Source organism: Chiroxiphia lanceolata, chromosome 2, assembly GCF_009829145.1.
Source record: "Chiroxiphia lanceolata isolate bChiLan1 chromosome 2, bChiLan1.pri, whole genome shotgun sequence".
Lineage (NCBI taxonomy): Eukaryota > Metazoa > Chordata > Aves > Passeriformes > Pipridae > Chiroxiphia > Chiroxiphia lanceolata.
Genome location: NC_045638.1, coordinates 56378062 through 56405634, shown reverse-complemented (window position 1 = coordinate 56405634; position 27573 = coordinate 56378062). Strand labels below are relative to the sequence as shown.

Below are 27573 nucleotides of genomic sequence, written 5' to 3'. Positions count from 1 at the left end.
TGAGGACATCACTGAATAATTGGGTTTGCCCTCGAAATCCATGTACATTTTATATTTTACAATAAAGAGTATTTCTCACACTTCCATGAATTTTCTCATTTGGTGGATGTCCTACAGTGGGCCAGTGCTTTCACACCCACTCTAGTCACAAAGGATGTCTCCTTACAGCAGCTAAACCTGACTCAGATATGGTTCTCTCTTCAGAATCAAAGGGCACTGTGTAAATTATGATGATAGACATATGGGCCTACTACTGTGCAAGATGTTCAAAGCAATCAGATGTTCTGGCTGTAATCTATCTAGAAAAAAAATTATGCTTATCAGGAGTGGCCATGAGGTAATAAGAGAACCAAATGCTCCACAACACTATTCGTGATAGTGCCCATCTAAATGTGGCATTATGTATATATGTGCTAACACGCTGAGGAACCTCATCCTGCTATGATGGCCAGAAACAGTGACTTACCTGCTAAAGTGAAGGCAATACATAATATTTGCACAGAATAAGACATGCAAAGTTTGATTAGACAATCTGGGATTCTCTCTTAACTCCTCAAATAGCCCTGTGATACTGAGTCATAAGTCCCTGCATACGCTGAAACTTCTGCAATTTTGCTCTCAAGCTGCTTCTTGGGACTTCTTTGCAGAAATGATTTGCCACAGAAAGGATGAGTTCAGCCACTCTGCTTCAGGAACAACAAGCTTTTAAAGCAATCTTTTGTCACAGGTTTTAGTTGTCAAAAATTGGCAGCTTTAGTGAGGGTCTACCTATTTTTTTAGAGATTCAGATGCTTCATTTATACAATACGGAGCTTTCCATGTAATTGCAGAAAGAGCTAATCTATAAAAATCTCCAAAAATTTTCTGTTGAAAAATGTGTATTAAAATGATGTTAGAGCATTGTTAGCAGTAGCACTGCTAGGATCTTTTTGGCCATAAGTTGCATCAGACCTTTTTTTTTTTAAATATTCCTGCATTCTTTCTTCAAAGGTACTTTCAATATTAACAAGCAATGAACCATGGTTTGTATTTTAATAGTAGTTTTCTTATTTGATTTTTCTCATTCTGGACTCAGATCACAGAATCACAGAATGGTTCAGGTTGAAAGGGATCTTAGAGATCATGTAGTTCCAACCCACCTGTCATGGGCAGGGAACCTTCCACTAGACCGTGTTGCTCAGAGCCCCATCATGTTGCATCAGAGCCCTGGCTTTGAACACTTTGAAGGATGGGGTATTCACAACTTTTCTGGGCCACCTATGTTAGTGTCTCACCATCCTCCTTGTAAAAAAAGTTTCTTCTTATGCCAAATCTAAACCTACCTTCCTTCAGTTTAAAAACCTTGTAGTGACTTGTCCTGTCACTACAGGCCTCAGTACAAAGTGTCTCGCTGTCTTCCTTGTAGGCTGTCTTTATATATTGAAAGACCACAAATAAGGTTTCCCTGGTGCCTTCTCTTCTCCAGGCTGAACAACCCTAATTCTCTCAGCCTTTCCTCATAGGAGAGTGTTCCAGCCCTCTGACTATTTTTGTGGTTCTCCTCTGAACCGTATCCTTCTTATGTTAGGGACCCCAGAGCTGTTGAACCCCACAGTACTCCAGGTGGGGTTTCACCAGACTAGAGGGACAGAATCGCCTCCCTTGACCTGCTGGCCATGCTGCAGCCCAGGACATGATTTGATGCAGCCCAGGGTATGATTTGCTTTCTGGGTTGCAAGTGCACATTGCTGGGTCATATCCAATCCCTGAACTTGTATTGATATGGAGAATTGCACTGATCCAGGTGCAGGACCTTGCACTTGGCCTTGTTGAACTTCATGTGGTTTCAGATGGCTGAAAGCATTTTGCCAACCTAACAACATCCACTGTAGGCCCATGTGTAGTAAAGGTGAGAAAATTAAAAAAAAAAAAAAGAAGCTAAAAGACAAAAGTATAAGTTATTGTAAGAAAAAGTTCCTTGATATTCCCTGGATATTTTCTTAATTGCACACTTTAGTTGAAAGAAAAGGAAATACTTCAAAGCTTTCATATAGTTCATGAATTATGTAAGAGAAATTTATTTACCTTTCAAGCAGGTTACATAGGTGATTTTAATGCATTTTCCAGATACAAAAATGTGTTTACTGATGATACTTCATGATTCTTCAATATCACAGAGGGAAGGAAGATTTAGGGAAGAAAAAAACAAGTTCTGAAGTCCTGAGTCCTAGAAAAATGCAAGAATAATGAGCTTAGAAGAATTAGTGGTCAGAAAGTTCCACCAAAAAGACAGTGAATTAAATTACAGAGGTTTTTTTACAGCAAGTTGGGAGCCCAGAATGTGAGTAACACTATAGCAGGATCAATGAGGACAAAGGAAACAGCAATAAGACTGCATACAATGCCAGAATTGCTTATGGGGCAAAATGTATGAGCCAGAAGTTCTCATTTGCAGCCCACACACTGACACAGCATCCCTTTTTTTGTTCTCACATGTTCACAGTCAGTTACAAAGCCAACAGCACTTGCATGGCAGCTAAAAATGAGTGTATATCTTCTTGATAAGGTGCTACACAGTAATACTGCCATGCACATTTTTTAATGCTAATCTTTTTCTCCATAACTTTGACCCAGAGCAGATCCAAGCTCTGTTTATGATAGATCCTCATTTTCTGGATCCCTGCATAAATTGAAACTAAGGAAATGTAGAAAATACCTGTCACAATTAGCATGCAGGGCTTATTAATATACATATGATAGGCAGTATACTATTTATTGTGCGACTGATAAATACCTGGAGCAAAATAAGGAGCAGTGATTAAATTCGAGTGTGCATTTTTGTAACAAGTTTCATATTTTTAAGCAAGAACATTTTGGTACTCCATGAAGATGCCTTTCTATATAAAGAGCTCATTTATATTTGTTTCCCACATGCTTCCAAGAATGATGTAGCATCTGAAACTAAAAATATTTTTCAGTTACTATCTTATGAAGGCTGTCACTGATGACAAAACAGGAGAAGGAGAGAATTTTAAGCATGAATTTTTGCAGTTCCATAGAAGTACAGGTGTAGAAGAAACTGTAAATCCCATATATTGTAAAGCGGGAAAACATTTAGTTTACAAACAAGCAGAGAAGAAAACCATAAGAGTAAAACACTACTGTAATCAATGGCTATTGAGAGGCAGCTCTACTTGTTGCCGAGTGGTTTTACCTTTTATATGTGGCTGTCTTTTTTGTACATAAGTTTTTTGGTTTTACATGGGTGATTGAGGAAGAGGCCTCAGAAGCTGAAATCTGGCTTGCTGTCAACAGAGCAATTTTAAATTTAAGCACTGAATCAGTCAAAGTGCAGTTTTGCTCCCACAGTAGTTCCCTTCTTGCAGAGTGGGAGCAACTAGAATCAGATTACTTAATGGCTCCAAAGGGCATATGTTGAATAGTTCAGGCCTAAAAATGAATCACCATAAACCAGTTTTTCTTTATTAAAGGCCTGGTTTGGGGACTTTAAATATTACTCTCATTATTGTTGAGCACTTTGTAAAAGGGCTGTTTTATATAGCATCCACAAAGAGGCCAAACTGTTTATTAAATTGTCCTACACATACTCAGTGGCCCCAGTGCTTGCCAGTTTTAGCTGAAAGGTATGAGGCATGTCACTTATGTTTCCAGATCATGTAATGATCATAATTTTGCAGAAAAGTACAGTCACACCAGAACAGAACATATTGCTCGACCTTTTGGTCAAGGGATTTCACATCCTCTTGTAATAAGAGTAACAACTTCGCAGACAGGAGTATCTAAACACCAGGCTGAGAGCACAGCTGGGGACCCTTCAGATCCCTCCTCTCTGGTCCAACCCTTCCATCTGCTGGTCGGGATTCTCTCCTGCTTGTTTGAACTGTCACAGAAGATGTGATTACACAGATGTGGTTTTTTGAAACAAATTTAGTTTGTAAAACTTAGAAGAATCTCACCCTGATATACCAAAATAAATAAAGACATAAAAAACCAATCCCAAACCCAACCAATCAAACAGAAGATGGAGCCAGAGAGCAGTTTTTAAAGCAAATTGCCAAAGATGAGGAATTCGGTTTGCTCCAACTCCTAAACTCCAAACAAGGCCGCAGATGAGAAATTGGAGAAAGTCCTCCAAGGCTCTGGTGCAGTATGAGGGCATGGAAAGAGGCTCTGCTGTGTGTGAATGCATCAGTCCAAACCAGCACAGCTTCCTTCCTGAGGTGGTCTGTCCTCACCCCGCACATGAATACATAGGCCACTATTACTGCTCTTAGGCAGCCAGCCTAATTCTGCTCTATCCAAATCAAAAGAGTGAAAGTCAACCTGCATCAAGGATACAAAGGCCAAAACTAACAGACATTTCATTTACCACGGTGTCATGCCAAAACGTAGAGTAAGAGAAATGACACTAAGAAACGAAGACGAGGTAATATTAATTCATTTTGCATTTTTCAGCTTGTTTTTCACTCTGTGTTACTGATGGATATACTTTTCCAAGAATGTTCAGATAATCCAAGCATACCTAGTAGCCACCCTTCTTACTGATTCAGAATTTATGTTAACAAGAAAAAGATCCTTTAAATGGTGTTGTCATATAAATTTTCTTCCATGTAAGTTTTGCAATTTCCTGCAAAAAGCAAATACTAGAGGAGCATCTAATAATTCTTAATCCTACGATTTTTTTTAATCCAGAAAAAGAACTGAATAAGATTGCTTTTCTTGGCTTCAAATTCAGTTACTAAGTTGTCTTGCTTTCAGTCCTAGCAATATTTTTAATCCATGCAATCTGACCTGAAAGCTATGACAGATAATGAAAAAAGATCTTCTAGGAAGTATTTATAAGATTTATCTCCTTAATTTTTTTCCCCTTTACACAGGGAAACACTTTTCTACACTACTCTAATTTTGCTTCTGTAGGTACTCATTAAACTTGATGTCTACAGCAATTCTAACTTTGTCTGAACTGTCATGCAAGACATGATTAGCTACTTTTTAAAACAAATGTAGTTTGTAAAACTTCTTACTAAAGTATTTTTGTCCATTAGTTTTTGTCATTATAGGAAAACTGTTTTTTAAAAGTTTTTGATAGTATTGTGTGTGACAGTGGTAGATCTAGTCTTATTGGTAATTTCAATGCCTTTTCCACCATCACAACAATACCCTTTTAGCCTGTCAGGTAAAATGGAGGATGAAGCTTTGGGTTCTCACTTTGAAATCTTTCTTCTTGCTTCCCTTCCTCCTCTCACCAGGTTTCCATCCATTACTTTTTCTTCCCTCAGAAAGAAATAAAATTGCTTCTGTGTGCAATAATTTCCCAACAATATTTCCCCGTCTCATCAGGGAGAGTAGAGCAGTGACCTCAAGTTTGCACACCTGGTAAAATCCTGGACTAGACCTCGAGACACCTTTCTATTATTCAATTACTTTCCTGGTTTTGCAGAGGAAGTCACCATTACAGATAAGCTTTAAAAAATGCCCTTAAGAATTTTATCTTGAATGGCTGCTGAATCCTCACTTGCATTGTGTTGTCCTTTTTTTTTTTTCCTTCCCCTCTCTCTAAAAGGTAACTTATTTCTGAAGATCAAACACATGAAGCATATATTTGATTTCAGCATATTATTATTTGACTTTGATCCAAAATGGATGCCCAACTATCAGTGTTTTCCTCCAAAGAGTGTCTTAAACCTTGAAGGACTAGCTGGACCTGAAATTGTTTAAGAACATAGGAAAGATAAGGTTAATAGGGAAATGTGATGTTTCAATAGGCAATTGAAGAAGATCCAGCTGATTTGGGGAATATGTAGGACCTAGTTCCAGTCCTGTGACCCACAGCTTTGCCTGTCAAGACATTTGTTTTCTCAACTACTTTCTTCCTTAAAAGTGTGTTTGGAAAAAAGTATTCTGGGTCTCCCAAGAGCCTGTAGCCTGTTGTCTCCAACATATGCTCAGCCCCTTATTATGTATCAGTGATGCACAGTGCCTAATCTCAAATGCAAACAACTGCAAAGTCAGCAGACCTTGCCAGACTTCAGTTGTAAAAGACAATTTTAGATACATGTCCATTCTGAAGACTATCAAGCATGTCATAATCTTCAAAGAATATCTCGCTCCTCACCAAGTAGTGCGACAAGCATTTTTATCTGTAGGTCTAGCCTAGGACTGCAGGATCATCCACACCAGTAAGAAGGTGGGGTCTTTGCCTCTTTAGTAGTAGTTCCCATCTAAGAATTATGAGAAAGAGATGTTATCTAATCCGATCACACATCCTTAGGGAAATAGTTTGAGACTGCCGATTCATTTCCTATAAGATGTTACATAAGCCTTTGGCTGTTGCTGACCAGACCTTTCCCTCTACACTTATGAACATCTCATAGTTTAGTTGAGAAAGCTTAAATGTCTTGCTGTGGTCCTGCAGATACTGCTTGTTTAGTATAACAGAGGTTACTAAATATCTTGAAATTTTAGTTTTTGTCCCAAGGACTTAACAATATCTTTCCTCTGTTGCCTACATCTACTACGTAGGCAACATGAGTGTGAGTGGGCAATCAGGATTTGTTCTGTAGTTGACGCTGCTGCATGTTACTCCTGCAGATAAATTAAACTCCTGATGGTGGATATTTTCATACCTGATATTTTTCATGGAGAACTGCTGCTCATTGGCTTAGTGTGGGTAAATTTAGAGTTACAGCTGAAATAACACTTTCCAATCTGCTGACAACTTCTGCGATGTCGGACAACACGTTCAGACATTGAGCATGATTTTCCATAATCTTTCAAGACAGATTATGAAAGTTTGGCATACGCCTCAGGAGGAAGTTGCTTTTTCATTGGCTTTAGCACAGAGCTCTGGGCAAATTTTCTCACTTTCTTAGACCTCAATGAACCTGTCCGGAAAAGAGAGTGAAGAGTAGCCTCTTGATGAAAATGAGCTGCTGGAAGTCTGTTTCGTTTCCCTTAGGAATAAGCTGTCTGAAGGTGAATTTCTGATGCCGTCGCGTTGCAGCCCTGCTGCCAGCCCTGCCTTCCTGCGCCCTTGTCTAACATAGCAGCACAAATCTCGTATTTACCTTCAGTTCCGAGAAAAACTCAGATAGAAAAACGTAAACAGAGGGAAGCAGACGCCCCTCTGTTTAATCTTTACGCCCCTTTTTTTCGCCCAGCGGTCACCGCAGTGCGGCCGCGGGACGGACCACTCGGCAGCAGCACCGTGCTGACAGATGATACCCGGGCATTACTCGGGAAAGGGACTCGCTCGCCGGGCTGCCCCCAGAGGACAGCCCGCAGCCTGGGAGAGTGGCCATGGCAGGAGATGTGTGGTTGAACCCCCGCCTGACCGAAGAATTCCCCTCGTGAAGGCGCAGCGCAACAACCCCTCTCAGCGACATGGCGGCAGCTGCCGCCATTTCCACCCCCAGGCCCGAGGGCCCCGCCCGGCCCGGCCCTGCTCGGGGGCGGTGCCGCCACCGCCGCCGCGCTGGTTCCTGATTCCCAGGGAGAGCCCGGCTTCGGCAAGTCCCTCCTCCGCCTCGGCAGTGCGGGCCGCCTCCCTCCCCTCCTCCCTCGGCCGTAGCCTCCTCCGGCGGCAGCGGCGGTGTCCGCCGGCCCCATGGCGGCGGAGCCCCAGCCCAAGGCGCTGACTCGCAAGCCTCTCCTGCTCAACAAGGTGGAGGGCTCGCAGGAGGTGGTGAACATGGCAGCGATAGTGCCCAAGGAGGACGGGGTCATCAGCGTCTCCGAGGACAGGTACTGGGAGCGGGCGTCTGGGGGCCGCGGTGATGGTCTGTCCCTTCCCAGCACCGCTCGCCGGCGATGGTGGCAGTGGGGGACCCGCGCCGCGGGGTCCTGGGTGGTACCCCACCACCATCACCGACGAGCGGTGCTGGGAGGGGACGGGTCCTGCCGTGGTGGTTCACCACCACCGCCGGCGAGTGATGGTGGTGACAGACCAGCAGCATCTGTGACGGGACTGTACACTCCACCACCGGAGCCCGGGCCAGCGTCAGGGTGCCGGTGCTCCAGCATGGGGACATTGGTTTAGGCAGCCACATCAGGTCCTGGAGGGGAAGAAGCTTGGAGCAGGAGTCTCCAGCTTGGTGTACCCCTTCTCCACCGCAGTATGGGTCGGGGCAGCGACTGGGCTGGAACGCTGCTAAAACTTGCAGGACTTGAGTGACTTTTCTTGACGTGGGTAAAATGGGATTTGAGATCCTCTTCATCACAAGGATTGCCGGGGAGGATAGAGAGATCTTTGTCCTTGCCTAAAGATTGTGGTGGCATTGGCTAGAGTAGTAGTTTTGGTTCCCGTTTCCCCTCTCCAAACGTTTCTTTGTAATTGTTTAAAAATACCATGTATCAGTGATAAGATCTTGAAGCTGCCAAAGAGGAGAATGCTTTCAGGCCGTTTAGCAGGGCCGTGTAGGGTCTGAGGCTGCCCAGAAGCAACTCTGTCTCTTCTGAAAGATCTCAGACTTAATTCAGCCCTGCAGCTGGAGCTTCAAAACTCTTCAAAACAGATTTTTACTTTAACGGCTTGTTTTTCTTGTGATGGCCATAAATATTTATTTTAAGTGGATTTTCTTCACAACTCAGGTGCACGGTGTAACCTGTGTCCTAAGATTGGAAGACACAGTGTGTCAGTGTTTGGATACTCAAGGGTATTTTGATGGGCTGTTTCTCATGGAATTGAGTATCTGCTTTTCTGTGTCTGTGAGCTTTCTGAGAAACAGTCAGTATTTCTTTCATCTTGTCTTTGTCCCCCCGTGACTTAGTTTTTAGCTAACTGTCAAATATGTGCAAATTTAAGATCATTTAAGTTCACCTAGGCTGAGGTCTCCAAGTGAACTCATGCCTTGTAGCAAGAGGAACTAAGATACTTAAACAAATACGCTGTCAAAGGGACTTTAAGCAGACTTTTACATTACTATGTGGTCACGATTTTATCGTCTTTACACTTTTTATGTATTTGATGTGATGTTGAACAAAGCTTGAGCTTGTTTTGGTTCACTGTAGCTTGTTAGGCTTACTTGGCCAATTCTTTTTATCTCTGAGAAGGTATTCCTGAAATTCCTTTCCTCTCGTATAAGTGTCTCTCTCAATCTCTGCCTCTCCCCCTACCTTAGAAAAAAATAAGTAACTTTACTTGTTGATAATAGGTTGATGCTCCAGACTGATATTTCTGTGTAGAGAAAGGGATTGATCAGACATATTTGTTTTCACTAGTAACTGATACATCAGGTTCAAGAAACAAACAGTGAAGAAGAAGCCAGGGGTTTCACACTAAGGAACTCCCTAGTTCATGAGCACCACCCTCATCCTTCCCATCCCACAGCACATCCCTGGTGTAAGTCAGTTAAGTCCTGCTTGCTGATGAAAGTGGATATAGAAACCTTCTGCTAGAGTTGCTGATAGATGTCTAAAGTTTTGCTGGTGATATAGGATAGCTCTACAGACATTAAAGTACTGGAGTAAGTCTGGAGGTTCTGGAGGCTGTTTTCTGTTTCAAGGCATTAACCAGGTAATGTGCTTGCTTGTGGGGCTGTTTTGCAGTGTCCTTGAGATGCTGTAAACTGTGATCCTGCCCTTTATTTCTTTAGGCATGAAGATGCTGGTTGATGGCTCTTTCTTTCATTTTCTGCCTGCATTAGCATTTTTATTGTAATTAAAAGGTTAAGAGTCTAAGACTTATTTGAAAGGAATAGCAGATTGGGAGTCTAATTTGGAGAATTTAGGATACCTGGGGTGTAAGCATAATTTACCAGACTTCAATACCTGTGTATTATGATTAGACTTGTGCAGATTCTTATGGTAAATTTTCCTTCTGGTAAATTGCCTTCTAGTGTTGATGTTGACTTGGTTGTTTAATGGCTTTGGAATGTGAAGGACTTTTAGAGCTTCCTAGAAACTGCAAAGGACTATGTTATGGAGATGTTATCTGTCTCTTTACTTGTTAGCCAAATAAGTGAGTTTCATCCATGTTTCCCAGCCTGTGATATGCACTGCTCATATGAGAAATGTTCTGAAACTTTTGCAGAGAACTTCAGCTGAATGACTCACCACCTCCAGCATTTACTTCAGGTTGGGACATCTTCTGTAGATGAAGGAAAAATTGTTTTGCTGGCTAATGACTGAACATATCATTATTGAAGTTGCTGGTAGTCTTAGCATACGCAACAGCTAGGTATCACTTTAAAGGTTTCTTTTGCTGCATGATGTGGCCTTATACCCCTAAACCTTTCAAAACATGAGCTAGCTTGGTCTCTGGTCTCAATTTTGTATGGCACCAATGGTTTTATCTGGTTTTAAACAACACGGAAGTGGTTTCAGCTATAGCTTGCAGACATAGTCGTGCATTATACAGCCCTGAATCGTATTTGTAGCACACGCCTGCACATATTTTAAAAAATTAAATGAAAACTGAGTAATAATAGAGGGTGTGGTTGTTCCTCATAAAAAGTGGCATAGAGGGGAAAAAGTACAAATCTCAGGGGGGTTACATATTTAAGTAGGTTATCTGAACTTTACATACCCTGCAAGGTTGGAGTTTCTTTTTAGTGTGTGTCATCTGTATGCTCTACAGATTTTCTCTTCTGAATCATGGTCAGTCATGTTAATTGAGTGATGTGTATTGTGTTCTAATCTTGGTGGGTTTTCTGGTTCCTTACTAGGGCAAAATAGACTGAGCCTCTATCTCTACAAAATCACTGGTGTGTATAGGGAGGGATAAGGTATTTTGTGTTTTTCTTCTAGGGAAAGGAATGCACCTGTCTAGGCAGGTGGGAGTTAAAGTAGTGGCAACATTTGTTATCCAAGAATGTATAAATCTGATGCAGGATGGCTCTAAGAAAGAAGTTATTAACTTTCATCCATGCTCTTTCACCTACCAGTAAACATGTGGAATTAACAGACATATGTAGCCTAACATAGAGTGTCTTGATTGATCAATAGCATTGAATGCCCATGTGAAGCTAAAGTGGAATTTTCCTAAAGTGCACAGCTGACCCTAAGTTGTCATCTGTTCCTCTGTATTAAAGGCATGTGCTACTATTTCAAAATTACTGAGAGTCCTTGTCTTTTGTTGCCTTCAGAGGGAGATGCAGTTGTTGGGCATGTCTGAAAAGTAGGTCACTGGCATGTCAAGTTCAGACATGTCTAACTCTATGCTCCAGAGAAGATTTAGTGTCATTAATCTTACCTGGGCACAGGGATACAGTGGGACAAGTGCACTGACTCACCCAGCTTTCAGTGCAAGCAGTTCTGATTGATGTTGACAAACTTCTGTGTTTCTCAAGAGCCTGCCAGTGATGTGAGTGGTAATTCAGCTGGATGTCTGATGTGCTGATCATGTGTCACCGTGAAAGACTAGCAGGAGGGGGCTGGGTGTGTCGTGGTAAACCTGCACTTTGCCACTAGCCGTCTTTTTACCGCTAGCTGTATTGTAGGTGAGGAAAGCTTAGACATGGGCTGGTGTAAGTAGCTTTCCTGGTAATTATGAACTCTGGTCTATGCCCTTTTTCGGATGGGAGTTCTGTGCTCACTTCCATGCTACAGACCTTGTAAATTATCTGTATATCAAATGTAAGTGTTGCAGTCAAGAACTGTTCTCCCTAAAGTATTCACAAGAAGTAAAAGTTTTCATAGCCAACTGAAAATTGTCAAAATCCTTTGTTTTTAAAAAATGGGCATTCTAGTCTCTTAGAAGGTGACAAGACCTAGGAGAAAAATATTTATGCCATAGGTTTTTTATTTTTTCTTTTTAAATAAGGGAGTAGAGACCTTTGTCTTCACTACCTTGTATCATCTTAAGTTCCTTTTGAACTCAGATGTCTCAGCTTCTTTGTATGGATCACTGTATAAACAGTGTCTTCATCTCACATAGAGGAAACTGTGCAGAGCTTGTGTTGCTAGGTATGCTTTACAGTTTGAGGTTTCTAAATACAGATGTGCACTTAAGCTGTTGTTCAAGACTTGTCTTCTGGGTATGCTAAATAGCAGGTTTTTAAAGGGGCACAAAAAATTAAAGTCCATCTCGTGTAAATGAAATATCTTTGCTAAACTAGTGGTGAACTAGGCATGGGAATGTGCATATGTGACAAGAAATGTGGGACTTGTCTTTGGCTTCCTGCTGACATGCCTTCTGGCCTGGAGAACTGTGATTTTTCCACCCTTAAGTATATCAAAAGCAATCTTTTTCTCCTTGTGGTTTTCTTGTCCAGATCCAGAACATTAAGCATATAGCATTATAGTTCATGCCTGTGAAAAACCTCCAATGGAAATGTGGGATTCTTTACAGAGTGCTGCATTCAGGCAGGGTGTGAGGAACTGCAGAACCTTGGTAAACTCTCTGGGTTTCCTTTCTTCTATGGTGGAGTCGTAGAAAGTGATTGCTTTGCCCAGCAGTGTGGTTGCAGTACAGGTCTGTAGTTCTTATCTAAGCACAAGGTTATGTCACTGATACCTGCTTTGCCTTGTATGTGGCTGTTGCTTCACAGCAGAAGTGCAGGTGGCGTGAGAGCTGATTTTGATACTGGTTTTGTATGTTCATTGGTCTAAGCCTGTAGGTTTCACACCCCGTGATTGCAGCATGAGCAGTAGCTCAAGCAGTGCGGAAGGTGTGGATGCTCTTCACAGGTGTAGAAAGACTTGTCCCTGCCTTGAGGTTTTTTAGATTTTGATAAAAATATCTGTCACTGATAAAGTTGTTGAAAGGGAATGAAGAGACCTATTGCTGTAGATGCAACTTAGTTGTTCTGATTTTTTTTTTAAGCTAAATTTTTTGGATATGTTGTAATTTGATGACTGCGTTTGGAATAAAGGTCAGGGTGGAGGTTAGTGCTGGCTGAGTGAAAGAAGTGGATGCTGGCAAGAGGTTTAAGAGAAGACAGAAGATCCAAAAGCACTTGGAATCAGACATTGTTGCAGATGTTGAAAAGTAACTGTTCCTGATTTGACTAACATGTATCCTGTTGAGATGCCAAAATGTGAGACTAGCACATAAAATGTCTCGCTCAATGCTTGTTGGGAATGATAAACTCCACTTAGTAACTTGTGGGAGAGGTTGCAATGTTTTGTTTTGTGGTTTGCGTGGGGTTTTTTGTTTTTGTGTGGAGGTTTTTTGTTTGTTTGTTTGTTTATTTGTTTGGGGTTTTTGTAATTTTTTTGGAAGGGGGAAGGGTTTTTTTTGTTTGGGGTTTTTTGTTGGTTTGGGGTTTTTTTCTGGTTTGTTTTCTTGTAACCTTCTGTGGCATTTTGTGCCACCAGAATATGACTTGTTGAAGTTTGTCAGAGCTTGTATATCCCTTACCTTGCAATTTTCTCCCATGTGTGTCAGTTAAAGGTTTAAAGCACAAGCATTTAATCTTATCTTTCTGATTTGAGCTTTCCTGCAACTACTAGCTCATGTAGGTCAATGCACAAATTAGTGGAACTCCTGAGGTTGTATTAAGTTCATGCCTTAATTGCAAGATGACAGCTGCAAAAATGTGCTATGGCATGACTTGGACCTCAGGTTGTACAGACCCAGCTTCAGCAGTGCATCAAAATAGAGTGGAACATTAGGTGCTTTAGCATTTAAAGTTACAGGTGTAGTGCATTTTACTCACCTCTCTGTTTAAGAGATTATTCTTTATATAAAAGATGTAGGTGAATGTATCTTATTATACAAGCATTATTTGGAATAATAAGAGCTACTTAGTACACCTTCAGTTTGCCTCATGGTAGCCTCTTTTTCTGCCAGCTGCTGAATACTGTTCTTGCGTTGCAGCAAGTTTTGGAATGGTGCATCTGCTTCCCATATTAACCAGTTCTCATTTTTCTTGTTGTCTTCCATGATCCCATCTTAATTTCCCTGGCATCTGCTTACACAGAGGCTGGATCTTTCATCAGTGTGTCTCATGTCTGTCAGGCTTGGTGACCTTCCCCTACAGTCTCTCCAGTTTTGCAGCTGAACAATGCTTCTTGCCAAGAGGGGACTGCACAATGCCACCTCTGTGTGTGGGCCTGCAGACCCTGGAAAAAAAACAAATGCCAATTATAGAGCACATGCAGTACAGAGATGGCATATAAGCAAAAATGTACTGATGCAGGAAACTTACTTATTTAACTCCTCAAGCTAAAAATGTCTAGAGGAGGCAGAGGTGCTGCAACATTAAGCAGCCTCAAAACCTTAAACTAAAGGAATTGCAACACTTTTGAAGTTACCAGGCTAGTTAAGTAAAGCTGGCCTTTCATTGAGGGTCACTTAGCAGACTGAAGGTATCAAATAATATGTGACATTGTAGCACAATAGAAATATGTCAATAGCTCATTTGACCTACCTTATAGTATTTTGTTTACTAAGACAGACTCTTTTTTCTTTCCCTCTGTCCAGCTGCACTGGTTTCTGCCGGGCATCTGCTGACAGTGATCTGTGCGCAAATTTCCAAGTTACATCTTTCTATGTGATAATACATGAAAGAGAACTGCAGGGAAGTGGCACGAGTTTTATAAAATGCTGTTTGTAATAGCCCTGACAGAAGTCAGAATATACATAGCAGCTCAGAGATGAAATAGAAAGGAGAGAATGGGAGGACACAGAGTAAACATGTGGGTGCTTCCGTGCTCAGGAGCTTTGAAAGCTTCTTAAATGATGTGCAAAGCCCTAAGGAGAGCAACTGGCTTTTGCACAAGTGTCCTCTGTGCATCGCTGTGTTCTGTGCCCTATAACCTCTCAGACGCTGGAAGAGCATTCACATAAAAGCACCCCTGAAGCTGTGTTTAACTGCTTTGCCTGTGGTGCTTTATCACACACCTGCCAAATATGAGTGGTTTTATATAAAACTGCCAGTATCTGCATGAATTTGCCCAGGGATTTGATAAGAATTGCAGTAGTCCCTAGTGTAGTCTGTGGCAGGGCCAGGAGCAAGAAAAAACACATCTGTTTCCCTTCTGCATATGGTGTGAGGGAGTGATGGTGCTGCTGGATGCGGCAGGGTGGGATGGGGCACCCTGGGAGGGAATGGGAGCAGCGGCTGTGGGGTACTGAGAATAACCACACAGAGTGGGATGCATCCTGTTTGGCAGAGCCTTGTCCTGCATGGGTCATTTCAGGAAAGAGAAAATAAAACTTCTCTCTCTATACTTTTGTGAGGTAAAGAAATGACACAAATGGGAAAACTGTAAAATAAAGATACACGCAGGAATGGCAAGTATTTGACCAAGCAGGTTGGACAAGTGGCTGGAACAAGCCTGAAGGAAAAGGACAATTTCATGAAAGGATAAGTAGGAGAGGGCAAGTTTATCAGTCAGCCCTCCAGGGAGGGAGCTTTACATAATCATGAAACCATATGGATCTCTTGGGGTTCTTCATATGTCACAGTCTGTGTGCCTGATGGCTTAGAACTGTGCATAAATAATGGCCAAAATGGATATTTGGCTATCAGAAGGTGAATAATAAATTTTACAAATTAGACTGTGCCCAAATTATAGATGGACAAAATATGTCCTTCATCCTCATGAGAGGGAGAACAGTTTTGGAGGCTGACTTAAGAGAAGTAGTGTTTTAATTTTACTCTTAGTCAGACTGCAGGAAATAGTGTTGTGTAACTAACCTTGGCCAGACTTTGAACATATGGGCTTTGCTTGTCACACTATGTGTATTCACCACTTCAATTAAGTTTTTCGGGGAACTCTTAAGGTTTTAAGCACTGAATCGAAGGCGATGCCAAGGCACAGTTCTGGGTAGAAGAGCACTGCTGTACTGCTGCCAAGTTTACTGAAAAGTTTTGTCTAACGTCTTTTATTCTCCAAGTCCTGTACCATCCCTATTACTGTGAGGTAAAAGATCAATGTACTTAACAGGTTTTTGCAATGACAATAGTGATCGATCAGCCCCAGAAGGCAGTGCTTTTGACCTTTGCAAGTCTGTAATCATGGTTTGCTTAGGAGTGGAGTCCTGCGGAGAGAAATCTGAGAAAAGGCTGTCCTAATGTGAAGTGGCCTATTTTGCCACCAGGTTGAATTATTTGGATTCAGGTGATAGAGCAAGTACAGTGCTGTCTTGAAGGGATAAGGAGAGGAGGTCCATGCCTGTATTTAGAACGTGACAGATAATGAGATTTTGCACCTCCAGCAGTGAGTACAAATTTGAAAAATTTACCTTTGGCTTCGAATTCACTTATAATAGGAAATAAAGGCTTAATTGTATTCTTAAGCGGGAGGTGCACCACCCCTGTGAAATACTTTGGGCCTTAAAATAAACAGCTTTTTTTTTTTTTCCTTAAAGCTCTAATAAAACCTAATCACAAATGGGTGCTAAAGCTTTTATTTTAGTTTAAAAGGTAATAAGGTATAGTGAAAATATAAGTACATTAGTGCAATCAAATGCATGCTAGAGGATGGGAGATGAGAGGGTTTTGGTGTTGATTCAGAGCAGTGGTACGTATCCTGGTACAATGGTTTCAAGATTTAGATATCTAAGTACCAAAAGTCTCTGTCTTCCACACTATTAACTTATCTGTGGTTTGAAATAAAAAAACATATAAACAATGACAGAAAAAGGAAATCCAGTAGATTTATTGTGATGTAAGATAAGATGAAGTAGGAGAGCACTGAAAATTGGTCTGTTCTGTTGCTTTCCTTGTCACTGGTTAGCCTTTCTGTGCCAGTACAGCAAAGCTTATCTTATGTATGTCTCCTCTGATTTGGATGCTTTTCCGAGAACATCTACACTAATCTTTTCTTGCAGATGCCATCTGGCATTGCATGGTCAAGTGATGAACTAAATATTCTGTAAGGTATTTGTCTATATGCATGTTTCTAGGCCAGTTTATTAATACAAAGATCCAGAAGGTATTGCCTTTTCACTTAAACAAATGCCCCTTATCTCAGAAAACCATGTAATGTAGTCCCTTTTAAGAGACAGGTCATCATTAAGTACTTTGCCTTCTTTCCAACATACATACACTGTAGGAATCTGCTGTGAAACTGGAAATGATGGCCTACATTTTGTTTGTAACTAGTTTGCACTCATTTTGCTTATGTGCTGAATTATCCTTACTTCACCTTTTTTTCTTGATCTTTACCGTTATTAAGCTGTATCTTCTCATTTCTATACTCCACCCCTTTTTTCCCATTTGATACAGAGAAACTCTGCCCCTCCTCTCAGCTCTGTGTTTTGCTAGAGCAAATGTGGGCTATGGAGTCATCCACCCTATGAGTGTTTCAAATTGACATTTCAAAGGCTTCATGTTTTGCAGCACCATGTGCATTCTATGGGATAGAAAGAAAGTAGGATTTCCAAGGAGGTGCTTTCTGCTTTGATGGTAAGGACATAGCCTGTGGTCCAGCCTAGCTTCTACTGCATGTAAGGTTGACTAAAGACAGCTGCAGCATTCTAGTGGCAGGGAAGATCTCCACACATCTTGACTGGACTTACGAATCTTGCCTTTGCTTCACTGACTGTTTCAGCAGCTGTACCAACAATAAACTGTTGTCATAGGCTGATTGCACTTCTGCAATTACTGGAAGGCAAATAGGAAAGCTCATGCCTGTGCTGTGTTCCAGCATCAGACATATAGCCCTTGTGCCTGTTCTTGTCCGGTTGGTCCCATTGCTTCAAACCCCTGTGGCACAGGAATCCTTGATCAGGCAGCAGCCTCCGTGTAGCCTGCTTTTTGCTGTCCAGGAGATTAAGGGAAAGTGGAAGAGTCTTTGCTGAAGAGTCCCATATTTGGCTTCTAGAGATGAATGTTCTCTACGCTTTTAATATGCCATAGGAACAGTTTATGTTGTCATAGGCAGAAGCAGATACTGATAAAAACTAAATATCTAAGTAATACAGTGCAGCAATACTTATATGGGGAAAAGTGGACTAAAGTAGTCTCAACATTAATTGTGCTGAGGGAGGAGGGTGAAAACATTATGTATCTGTCAAGTCAAAATTGACACTTTTGCCTTTATTGTACCCTAGGCCTGGAGTGAAGTTATTTAATTACTGGAATTGAGAAGTTAATACTTTTTGCTGCAGTGAAGTGATAAATTTTATTCTGCTCCACAGACCCCTTTGTCCTATTCAGTCGAAATAACTATAGTTAAGCCCCAAAAGTGCATTTTACATCTACCGGAGACTTACCTGGACAATTTTGTGGGCTGCCTTAGCAGCTTAGGCTTTTAGTACTGTCTGATGAGCAAAAGCCTGTCTGGTAGTACCTCAGGTTTTCTAGGTTGTGTTGCATCTGAAGTCAGGAGTAATAGGAGTTTTTGAGACTGCATTAGCTGGTGTCGGCGGCTAAGAATGGACATATGCTGGATTTCTTTAGGCAGGAGAAAACTGGGAAAGCAGCTAGTTTAAGAGTATCAACTGCGATGGGTGGTAGATCACTGTATTTGGCACAGTGTGTTACATACAGAGATTGGTTACACAATGTATAGGCACTAATCCATTTCTAAAGAAGAGTGCAGTCTTTTCCTTTCAGGAAATGAGTCAGACTTCATAAGCAAATCTCTTCTTGCTAACTTCAGGAACTGCCAGTAAATGAGTGGGAATAGATGAATCCATCATCATGCTTTCAAAATATCAACTGGTAAATGATCCTTCCAGACTTCCAGCAGAGACATCAGCTCAGATCCATACAAACACTGAAATTCTACGTTCACATTCTGATCCCTCTTGTTGCTAGGTTTATTTGTAGTCAAAAAGCAAAAGCATATAAAATTTTGGAGAGCTTGCTGTGGTGCTTGGAGTCCTGTAGCAGTCTGATCTGTGACACACCAACAGATGAGGAGCCCTGTTGAGTGGGATGGACTGTTGCAGAGGCCTTCTCTCAGTCTTGCTGCAGGCAGGATTTCTGCAGATATTGCTCTGGGGGAACGTTTGTGACCTGTGTCATTTGACATTCCATATTTCGCTTTGTACAGTCTTTATGGTTGCTAATATTGTTGGAGAGCACATGAGCAGGAGAAAGGGAGGAAATCCTTCAGTAGTTTGTACCACTAATTCAGGTTCCAAAGTGTTGGGTTTGCAGTGGAAGATTAAAAGCAAAGGTAGAGGATTTTTTGTTAAACAAGAAATGCTATGAATGCTGGTGGTCATGATCCTTCAGTTTCCAGCAGTAAAAATTTCCTCAAATACTGTCACTAACCTGTATTATACACCAGAGAAAGTAGGGGAAGGGAGCTATGAATGTACTGATTGTTTAAAAAAGATTTACATGCTGTAGTGGCTGAAAAATGCATGAACTTTATCTGAATTCTGAAAGCTCCTCTGTGATTTCAGATGCTTTTACTCCTTTCCCTCCTCTTTGGTAGATAAGAGAGAAGCTTGGTAAGCATTTCCTTAATATGTTTTTGTGACCAGGAAACCAAGCCAAGAAGTTTCCGTCCCCAGCTAGTTTCATCCAGCATCCTTTTGATCACAGCTTATATTCATCCTTCTGAAAACCTGATGACCTAAACCCTGTTTTTCGAGGAATCAGGAATGAACATCATTGTCTGCTTTTTGCAATGCGTGAACACACCTGAATGGATGGCCCAAGGACTGCAGGTATTGAAGTCACCAGCAGAAAGCATGGATAAACCTAAAAAATGGCTTGGTCTGCCTCAGTCAGTGTGTCCCCATGGTCTTTCCTTTGCTCTAAAACACAGCTTGTGTTCACATGCACTTTTTGACATGAACAGACATTTTTACATGGTTTTAAGAGCAAATTCTTTTAGAAAAAGGTGTAGTTGTTAATCAGCTCTTAAGCACAAAGCCTGAAATATTAACTCTGTAGGCTAGTGTTTTGTATACACAATGATACAGGAGAAGCAGATAAATAACCATTTTGACAAAAATTCTGGAGGTGGGAAAGGCAAATGACATGGGTAATCGCTTAGTGATCTGTGTTCGAGTATTTTGCATGTGGATTAAAAACTGCAAACAATGGTTTCAAAAAGCAGTGTGTGCACATGTATTGACACCTCAGACTCAATGGTATTTTTCCAGAAATAAATAATACTGCCTGTGTTTGCAGGCAGGCTCCTAATTTGCAAGCTGGTCATTGTGATACTCTGAAGCATTATCCTGGCAATGGTTGTCTTTTTGAGATTCATTTCCCTTTACTGCTGTGTATGATAACTCTAAGCCAAAAAATGGTGTTTATCCAATTGTTGGCCAACACTGTTACACTGACCTCAGGCTAATAAAAACGAAGAATGGAAAGTGGGAAAGTATGGATCAGCTTGAAATAGTATTGGAGTGTACAATGTAACAAGAAAGAAGAGCTCTTATGAGCAGGAACAGCAAACTCCTTGTTGTTCACACTTTCCAGTTGGGAGAAATGCACAGTTGAACCCATGGCCAATTGCTATAATGACTGTACTTCTAATAAATAGCATGAGAGTGTGTTTTCAAGCATGAGTATCTGGCTGGCTGTACTGTATGGCTGTTGGTATCAGGAACTGTTCTTGCCATAAGCCAATTTACACAGCATCAAACAGTCCCCAGACTGTTTGTCTGGGCTTGGGAGTCAGCTTGTACCAGGAACTGTTTGCAGTACATAGCTTGGATGCAGCTACTGGTTTCTATGCCAGGTGGCCTCATGGCCATAGACTGCTCCCAGGCCTCTGTTATTAATGTAGGTATGTTTCACATCTCTGGAGCACCCAGATCATGTGGCTATTCCTGCTGGTAGGATGTCAGACTGCCTATGGGAAATTGGTTCTATGATTTAAAAAAAAAGACAACCAAACAACAGAACAACTAGTTCACTGGTTTAAACAAGACACAGCCCTTAAAACTAGTCTGCCTGTAAACATTTCTGCTGGTTGGATATCTGTAACAATAAGTTTAAAGAGCCTGAATTTGAGAACAGAAGTTGTTTGAGATTCTTAAGGTAACTTCAACCAGACGTCCAGAGGAGGACAGGCCTCCCAGGGCCCCAGCGCTGAGCAGAAATGCATGTGCTGCCAAATTCCTGTGTGTGACATTGGCCAGTGACCTGCAGGGCTGCAGCCAGGGCTGTAACCCAACTAGAGCACTGTTGCACTCTGTGGCCAAGTCCTCCGGTCAGACCCCTGTGTTCACTTCATGCACCACTGAAGGCCCAAGCATTGGACCTGCAGTTGATGTGAATACACCTTCTCATATTCCCCAATAGCTGGTAGATAATTTTTCTCCATGAGCCTTTGTTTCTAACACGCAGGGTTGTATCTTTGGCTGGTTTGAGTGGAGCACTGCATGTCCCGTAGGTCTGAGAGATGGGACACACATGCTTCCTTACATGCCAGCTTGTTCCCTGTTTACAGCATCCTGGGGTGGCATCATTTCAGTGGGCTCGATGTCATTGCAGATGCACTGGGCCTGCTAGTAAAAGAGCCCAGATTCATTCTAATAAGTGTAACAGTCCCTCCACTGTTTCAGACCACATGAAAGCTTTGATCCTATATTTTTCGAAGTAATAGTACAATGCTAAGATGTAGTAATGACCAGTTTTGAAATACAAGTCACTAATCATCTGCCCCTTTGAAACACAGACAGTTGGGCATTACGTGCTGAAGAGAGAATTCTTCATCAGGGTGATCCAAATCTAGAACTTGGAGAAGGTCAAGGAAGTCCTGAGGCCCTCTGCAGTGAAGTTTTACCTAAACATTTCATCTTTGAAAAAACCTTCAGTCATGAAAATGACATTTGTGCTCCTTTCAATTCCTAAAATACTTGAAATAAGCTGGGCATACAGTTACCACAGACCTTACTCTAGGCATTGTTTTCCACCCGTACATTTGGTGTTTCTGCCAAATGATTATAGAAAACTCAAATAGGATATGTAAATTGTATCAAAACTTCAAGGTGGACAGAGCATAAGAAACTTTCATTTCCTAGTAAAACAGGAACCAGGAAGAGGAAATGGACTACTTCAATAGCTTGTGAGCTTTTCTACCTAAGAAGAGCAACTTCAGGTACAATAATTAAATGAATCTTCAAAGCACATTTTCAATAGAAAGTATTTTACAGGTAGAGATGCCTACTCTGCAGCTATCACATAGGTCTTTCTGCATTGTCCAGTCTACCTGCCACTGACAGTGTAACAGAAGTTGCATATGCTGTTGGGGCAAAGTCTTGTGGAAAGAAAGTCTCTTTTCCCTAATCTTACAGTTTTTGTAGAAGCCGTTTCCATTTGGGTATCTGGTTGGCAACTTACATGATATTTATTTCAGTCCTTCTCCTTTTTTTTTTTTTCCCTTCTCCTTTACCCACTGTTGTGAGGACAGTGATTTGTCTGTCTCCTGTTAGGAAGCTTGCTTTTGCTTCAGTATATATAAACAAACATCAAAATTGTCATGGCTGGTTTCATCCTGCTCCAGTGTCATTTGAGAGTTTTGCTGCTGACCTTGAGAGCAGGATCAGATGAGCGTTTCGAAAGTGCAGGTGATATTTGCATTACTGGAGGAGTGCATCTACAGCTACTGTGGTAGGCAGAAGGATGATAGATATCCCTTAGCTATCACTGCCACAGTAATTGGAATGGGGCAGTGACAGAGTTGGAAAATACGTGTTGGATGTAGCATCATCGTTCTGACACTCTTTGACGTGGTGGTTCCCTGTGACAGTTGTGTTCTTCTGTTTCTGAGCTTGGCCCAAGTTGCTAAGTTAGGTTTTGTGTCTTGGAGCCACGCTTGCCCGTCTTTTACAGCATGTTATTGCTGTTCCCTCTTGGATCGTGAGGAAATTTATGTATTCTAATTAGTTTCTTGCCTGGAGTGTCTTGTTGTAGGAACATTTTGTGTTTCTATGAAAAATTTCTTGTTAGTTTTTAGTATTACTCTAACTGTTCTCAGGATGGTTGGTCTGAAATTGTCCTCTGATACAGATCCTCTGATACCGAGGAAGTCGTGTCAGAGTATTTTAGCCCAGCTCTAAGTTGTTATAAGATTATGATTGCCTTTTTAAGGCACCAGAGGATCAAGAAAGCAAAAAAATTTCCTTAAAATCATATGTACCTTGAATACCGAGGACATAAGAGTTTTATAACAATCTTTACTGCATTTTTCTACAAAATCTGCTGCTTTTGCTTTACCACAAGATTGCACTTTCTTACTTTGGACACAAATAGAAATTCTGCTTGGCCTCCATTGCATAAAATCTTATGGAAACAACAATTTTAACCATGTAGTGAGAGAGAGAAGCATATGTGGAGTCAATTAACCTTAAATTATGAATAGCTATCAATTATGCAGAAGTAACAAAAATAAACAGAACAAAATGTCTGACTTAGCTCTCCTTCCTGTAAAAACTAAATTGATATTCTTTTCTGAAATCAGATAAGAGTGACACTGATATTGCCATTTGGCAAGGTATTATGGTTATGTATTATCTGAAGAAATTAGGCTCATGGGAAAAAATCAGCTGCTAAAGCTGAAAGTTGAAAAGGAAAGGTTTCCTTGTAGAGTGAAAGAATGGGAAGAATGTGTGATTATCCATCCTGCCTTCAGAGAAGTTTGCTTCTTGTTCGGTTGGTGCATATCCAGTCTTGATGCTATCAAAAAAATGTAACTGTTACATCTTTGATAAGCCTGTTTAGTGGTGAGTTGCTGTTGTATAATTTAGCAGGTACAGGTGATTTCTGAGCCTACTACTGGGGAGAAAATGGCCAGCGTTCGTCCTACCAAGGGACCTGGCATCAATTGTTTGCGTAGTTGCTTCCCTCCCAAACCCCACTCCAGACTCATGTTTGAGATGAGATTCTGAGGAGGGTAGTGCCAATCCCCTCATGCTCAGGAGATCTTTTAACCTGCCATGTTCTCCTAGTTGAGTCCTTTTTATAGTTAATCTGTTAAGTAGTAAAAATAGGTGTCTGAAGTCTGGAAGTATGGGGACCAAGCACTCCATGCTAAGTTTCATGAGTTTGTGGTGTGCTGTTGGGAACTAGGCAAACTACTATCAGACCTTTGTGATGCAGTCATCATCACTTTGTATAAGAAGAAAGGACATAAATCAGACTGTTCAAATTACCGTGATATTACTCTGCTCTCCATTGCTGGCAAAATCCTGGCAAGAATACTTTTGAACAGACTAATACCCGCTATAGCAGAAGGAATTCTACCTGAAAGCCAATGTGGTTTCAGAGCCAACAGGAGTACCACAGACATGGTATTTGTTCTCAGACAACTGCAAGAGGAGTGTAGGGAACAGAACAAAGGTCTCTATGTAACCTTTGTTGACCTCACCAAGGCTTTTGATACTGTGAGCAGAAAAGGTCTATGGTAGATTTTGGAACGTTTAGGTTGTCCCCTCAAGTTCCTTAAAATGATCATCTTACTTCACAAGGATCAGCGAGGCCAAGTCAGATATGGCAATGCACTTTCTGAGCCCTTTCTAATACCAATGGTGTGAAACAAGGCTGTGTTCTTGCACCAACCCTATTTACAATCTTTTTCAGCATGATGCTCCAAAGGGCCACAGCAAACCTCGATGATCAGGACAGTATCTACATTCGATATCGTACTGATGGAAGCCTTTTCAACCTAAGGCGACTGAAGGCCCACACTAAGACCTTAAACCATCTTGTCCGGGAGCTGCTTTATGCTGATGACGCCGCCCTTGTCGCTCACACAGAAGCAGCTCTGCAGTGTTTAACATCCTGCTTTGCAGAGGCTGCTGAGTTCTTTGGGCTGGAAGTCAGCTTAAAGAAGACAGAAGTTCTCTATCAACCGGCACCTCAGGAAGTCTTCCTTCATCCCCGTATCACCATTGGTGAATCAGAATTCAAATCAGTCCAGCAGTTTAGTTACCTAGGTAGCCTCATCTCCTCAGATGGTAAGATAGATGGAGAGATAGACAACAGGTTAGCAAAGGCACATAGAACTTTCAGAAAACTCCATAAAAGAGTTTGGCAAAATAAGCACCTGAAGAAAAGTACAAAGATCAGTGTTTACAGAGCCATTGTACTGTCTGCTCTTTTATATGGATCCAAATCATGGGTCATTTACTGCCACCATCTGAAACTCTTAGAATGCTTCCATCAACGCTGTCTCCGCACAATCCTAAACATCCACTGGTCAGATTATGTGACCAATACATCTGTTCTAGAACAAGCAGCAGTCACAAGTATTGAGGCCATGTTGCTGAGAACCCAGCTGTGTTGGGCAGGGCACGTCTCAAGGATAAAGGACCACCGCCTCCCTAAGATCTTGCTTTATGGTGAACTTGCCACCGGCTGCCGCATGAGAGGAACCCCAAAGAGAAGATACAAGAACTCCCTGAAACAACATCTCAACCTTGGCCATATTGATCCTCATCACTGGTCTACTCTGGCTTCCAATCAGGAGGTCTGGAGACGCACTATCTATGATGCTGCTGCTTCCTTTGAGAAAGCACGCAGGATCACTCTCGAGGAGAAAAGACAATGCAGAAAGAATCGTGTCTTGCCGATACCATCCAAGGAGTCTTTCTGCTGTGCCTTTTGCAACCAGATTTGTCTATCTCGCATTGGCCTCTTTAGCCACCAGCGCGCTTGTAGCAAATGTGGGTAGAGCCCTTCCCAAATCTTTGTTTGCAAAGCCCAGCCATGATGATGATGATGATGAAAAATAGGTGTCATGAGGCAAAAGTTTGGGATCCAGGTGCTTAGGCAGTCCAAGGTAGGATTGCAAGGGCGTGTTGGGGGCTGAGGAAGATGTGGGATTTCACACACCTATTTGGCATTCTGTGTCGGTTGGCTTTCACTATGGTGTTTAATGAGAGTCCTATCTTTTAGTACATACCTCTTTAGTGGAAGCAGTGCTTCCTGTGCACTTACCTGAGACCTGCTGGTGTTTAGTATCATTGTCCTAAGTTCTCTTGTGGAACTGGATCGTGATGCTGCTTTCTCTATGTGTCTAGGGTTGATTTAGAAGCATCTTAAACACATGGTTTTTATATTTGACTAATATTCATATTTTGTAAATATTCCCTAAACAGGACCAAGTTTGATTCCGTGTGTTTGTTTATTCAAAAGCTAAGCTGCTTTGAACACAAAAATGTTTTATTCTAGAGACCCAGTAATAACTTGACTCAAGTTGCAGAAGAAAAGAGAATAGGAATTTGTTAAGAGCCAGAGCTGAGACTTGAAACTTTCCATGAGCACTGCAGAGGAAGCCCAACTGAAGTGGAGCTTTTTCTCTTCCTGAAAAAATGTACAAATTTTGCAGTGTGCAGTTGGGAAAAAGATTACTTGACATTGAATTCAGATAGCCTGCATTGGTCATGGCTTCCTTTTTCAAACTATTGTTTTTCTCCGCTTATTTCACAGAGATAGGTAATGAACTTTGTTTGTCTTAAATGCCAAAACTGATTCCTGTCTGTTAAGAGAAAACTAATGGATTTAGTGTCCAAAGTAGGAGAGCAAGAACTTTGTATCTGTGAGGTGTCGAGGTAAGTGCAAGTGCACAGTCTGGAGAAGCCTTAATGTGGGAAATATTTTCCATGCTACATGCAGGGAAGTGCTCAGCTGTCAAGTGCAGCTGTAAGAGTTTTCACTGCCATATCTGTCACCAGGCTACTTCATAGATGCAAAATGCGGAACTGACCTTCTCCTTTCATTCTGGTGAAGGACAGTGTGCGTGGACAAAGCTGCCCTGATACCACAGTAATTGGGGTGACAGGAGAGTGTTGGGGTTTGAAGGGTTTGTCTTCAGCCTGTTACCTCCATTTGGATAGACCTGTTATTACCAAAACACTGTGCTGTTTCAGTTTTCTTGTCTCAGATGTTCACTGACATCATTACTGCAGACTATCATTTGTACTTTATAACCTGTTCCCTACTGCTTATTCTTCCCATTCATGCTTTACCTCTAACACAACTCCTCTCAGCTCATTCTTTCATTTCCATACCTTCCTGCTTATTAATTCTTTCAGTGACCCTCTTATCAATTTGGAATTCAAAAAAGGCAGGCTGTCTCCTTCCTGCCTGAACTTGGAGCAGCTGCGTATCCTTGCCTAATGATGAATGCTGTTAAATACCAATATCCAACAGTCATCTGATATGAAAGTGAAATGGGGCAGCTTAGATCAGGAAAATCACTAGAAATTGGTAAAAACCACCTTGCACATTGGTAATGTGAAAGGCATTTGTTGTGTTTAGCTGTTTTTATCTGCCAGGTGTTGCCTTCTGAAAACCCGAAATACACACTGTGGTTTAGCAGCAATCCATAGTAATTCCCAGTTTATTACTAGATTTTTTAAAACCTGTTTAAATATTATTAAAATGCATTGAATTGTTTTGAGTAATTGAGAGAGTGAATATCTGATGCCTCCCAGGCATGGGAGAGTCAGCTGGGATGCTACAAGCAGTAGAGAAAGGGAGATGAAATGGGAAGAGTTTCTTGCCTTTGCAGTGGGATGAAGGGAACGGCAATATTTGCTTTTGCCTCGCTGCTTCAAAGCTGCAATTGACTTGGTGAGGAAGACAACAGATGCTTGAGCAGGTATGTGGGCTACCTCTGCAGTTGCTATACTGAAGGCTTGCTATTGCCAAGGAGAGGTGACCTTGGTAGTCTGGTACCCACTGCTTAACGGATGTTCCTGAAAACAGAAGAACTGAGTATCTGCAGCTTTCCCACACATACCCATCTAAAGCTTTATTC

At 41.5% G+C, this 27573-nt stretch overlaps 1 protein-coding gene across 2 annotated transcripts in view; it reads left to right on the top strand.

The window, feature by feature from the left end:
• Positions 1–27573, top strand: part of WDFY2 (WD repeat and FYVE domain containing 2) — an 88799-nt gene that overhangs the window by 12311 nt on the left and 48915 nt on the right. Inside the window, exon 1 of one of the 2 annotated variants that reach the window (XM_032679089.1) lies at positions 7407–7743. The exons of the other annotated variant lie outside the window; for it this stretch is intronic. Within the exon in view, the coding sequence (XP_032534980.1) occupies positions 7607–7743 (137 nt within the window). The 5' untranslated portion in view covers positions 7407–7606. Of the gene's footprint in view, positions 1–7406; positions 7744–27573 lie in introns of those variants that run through there. 2 annotated transcript variants of the gene reach the window in all.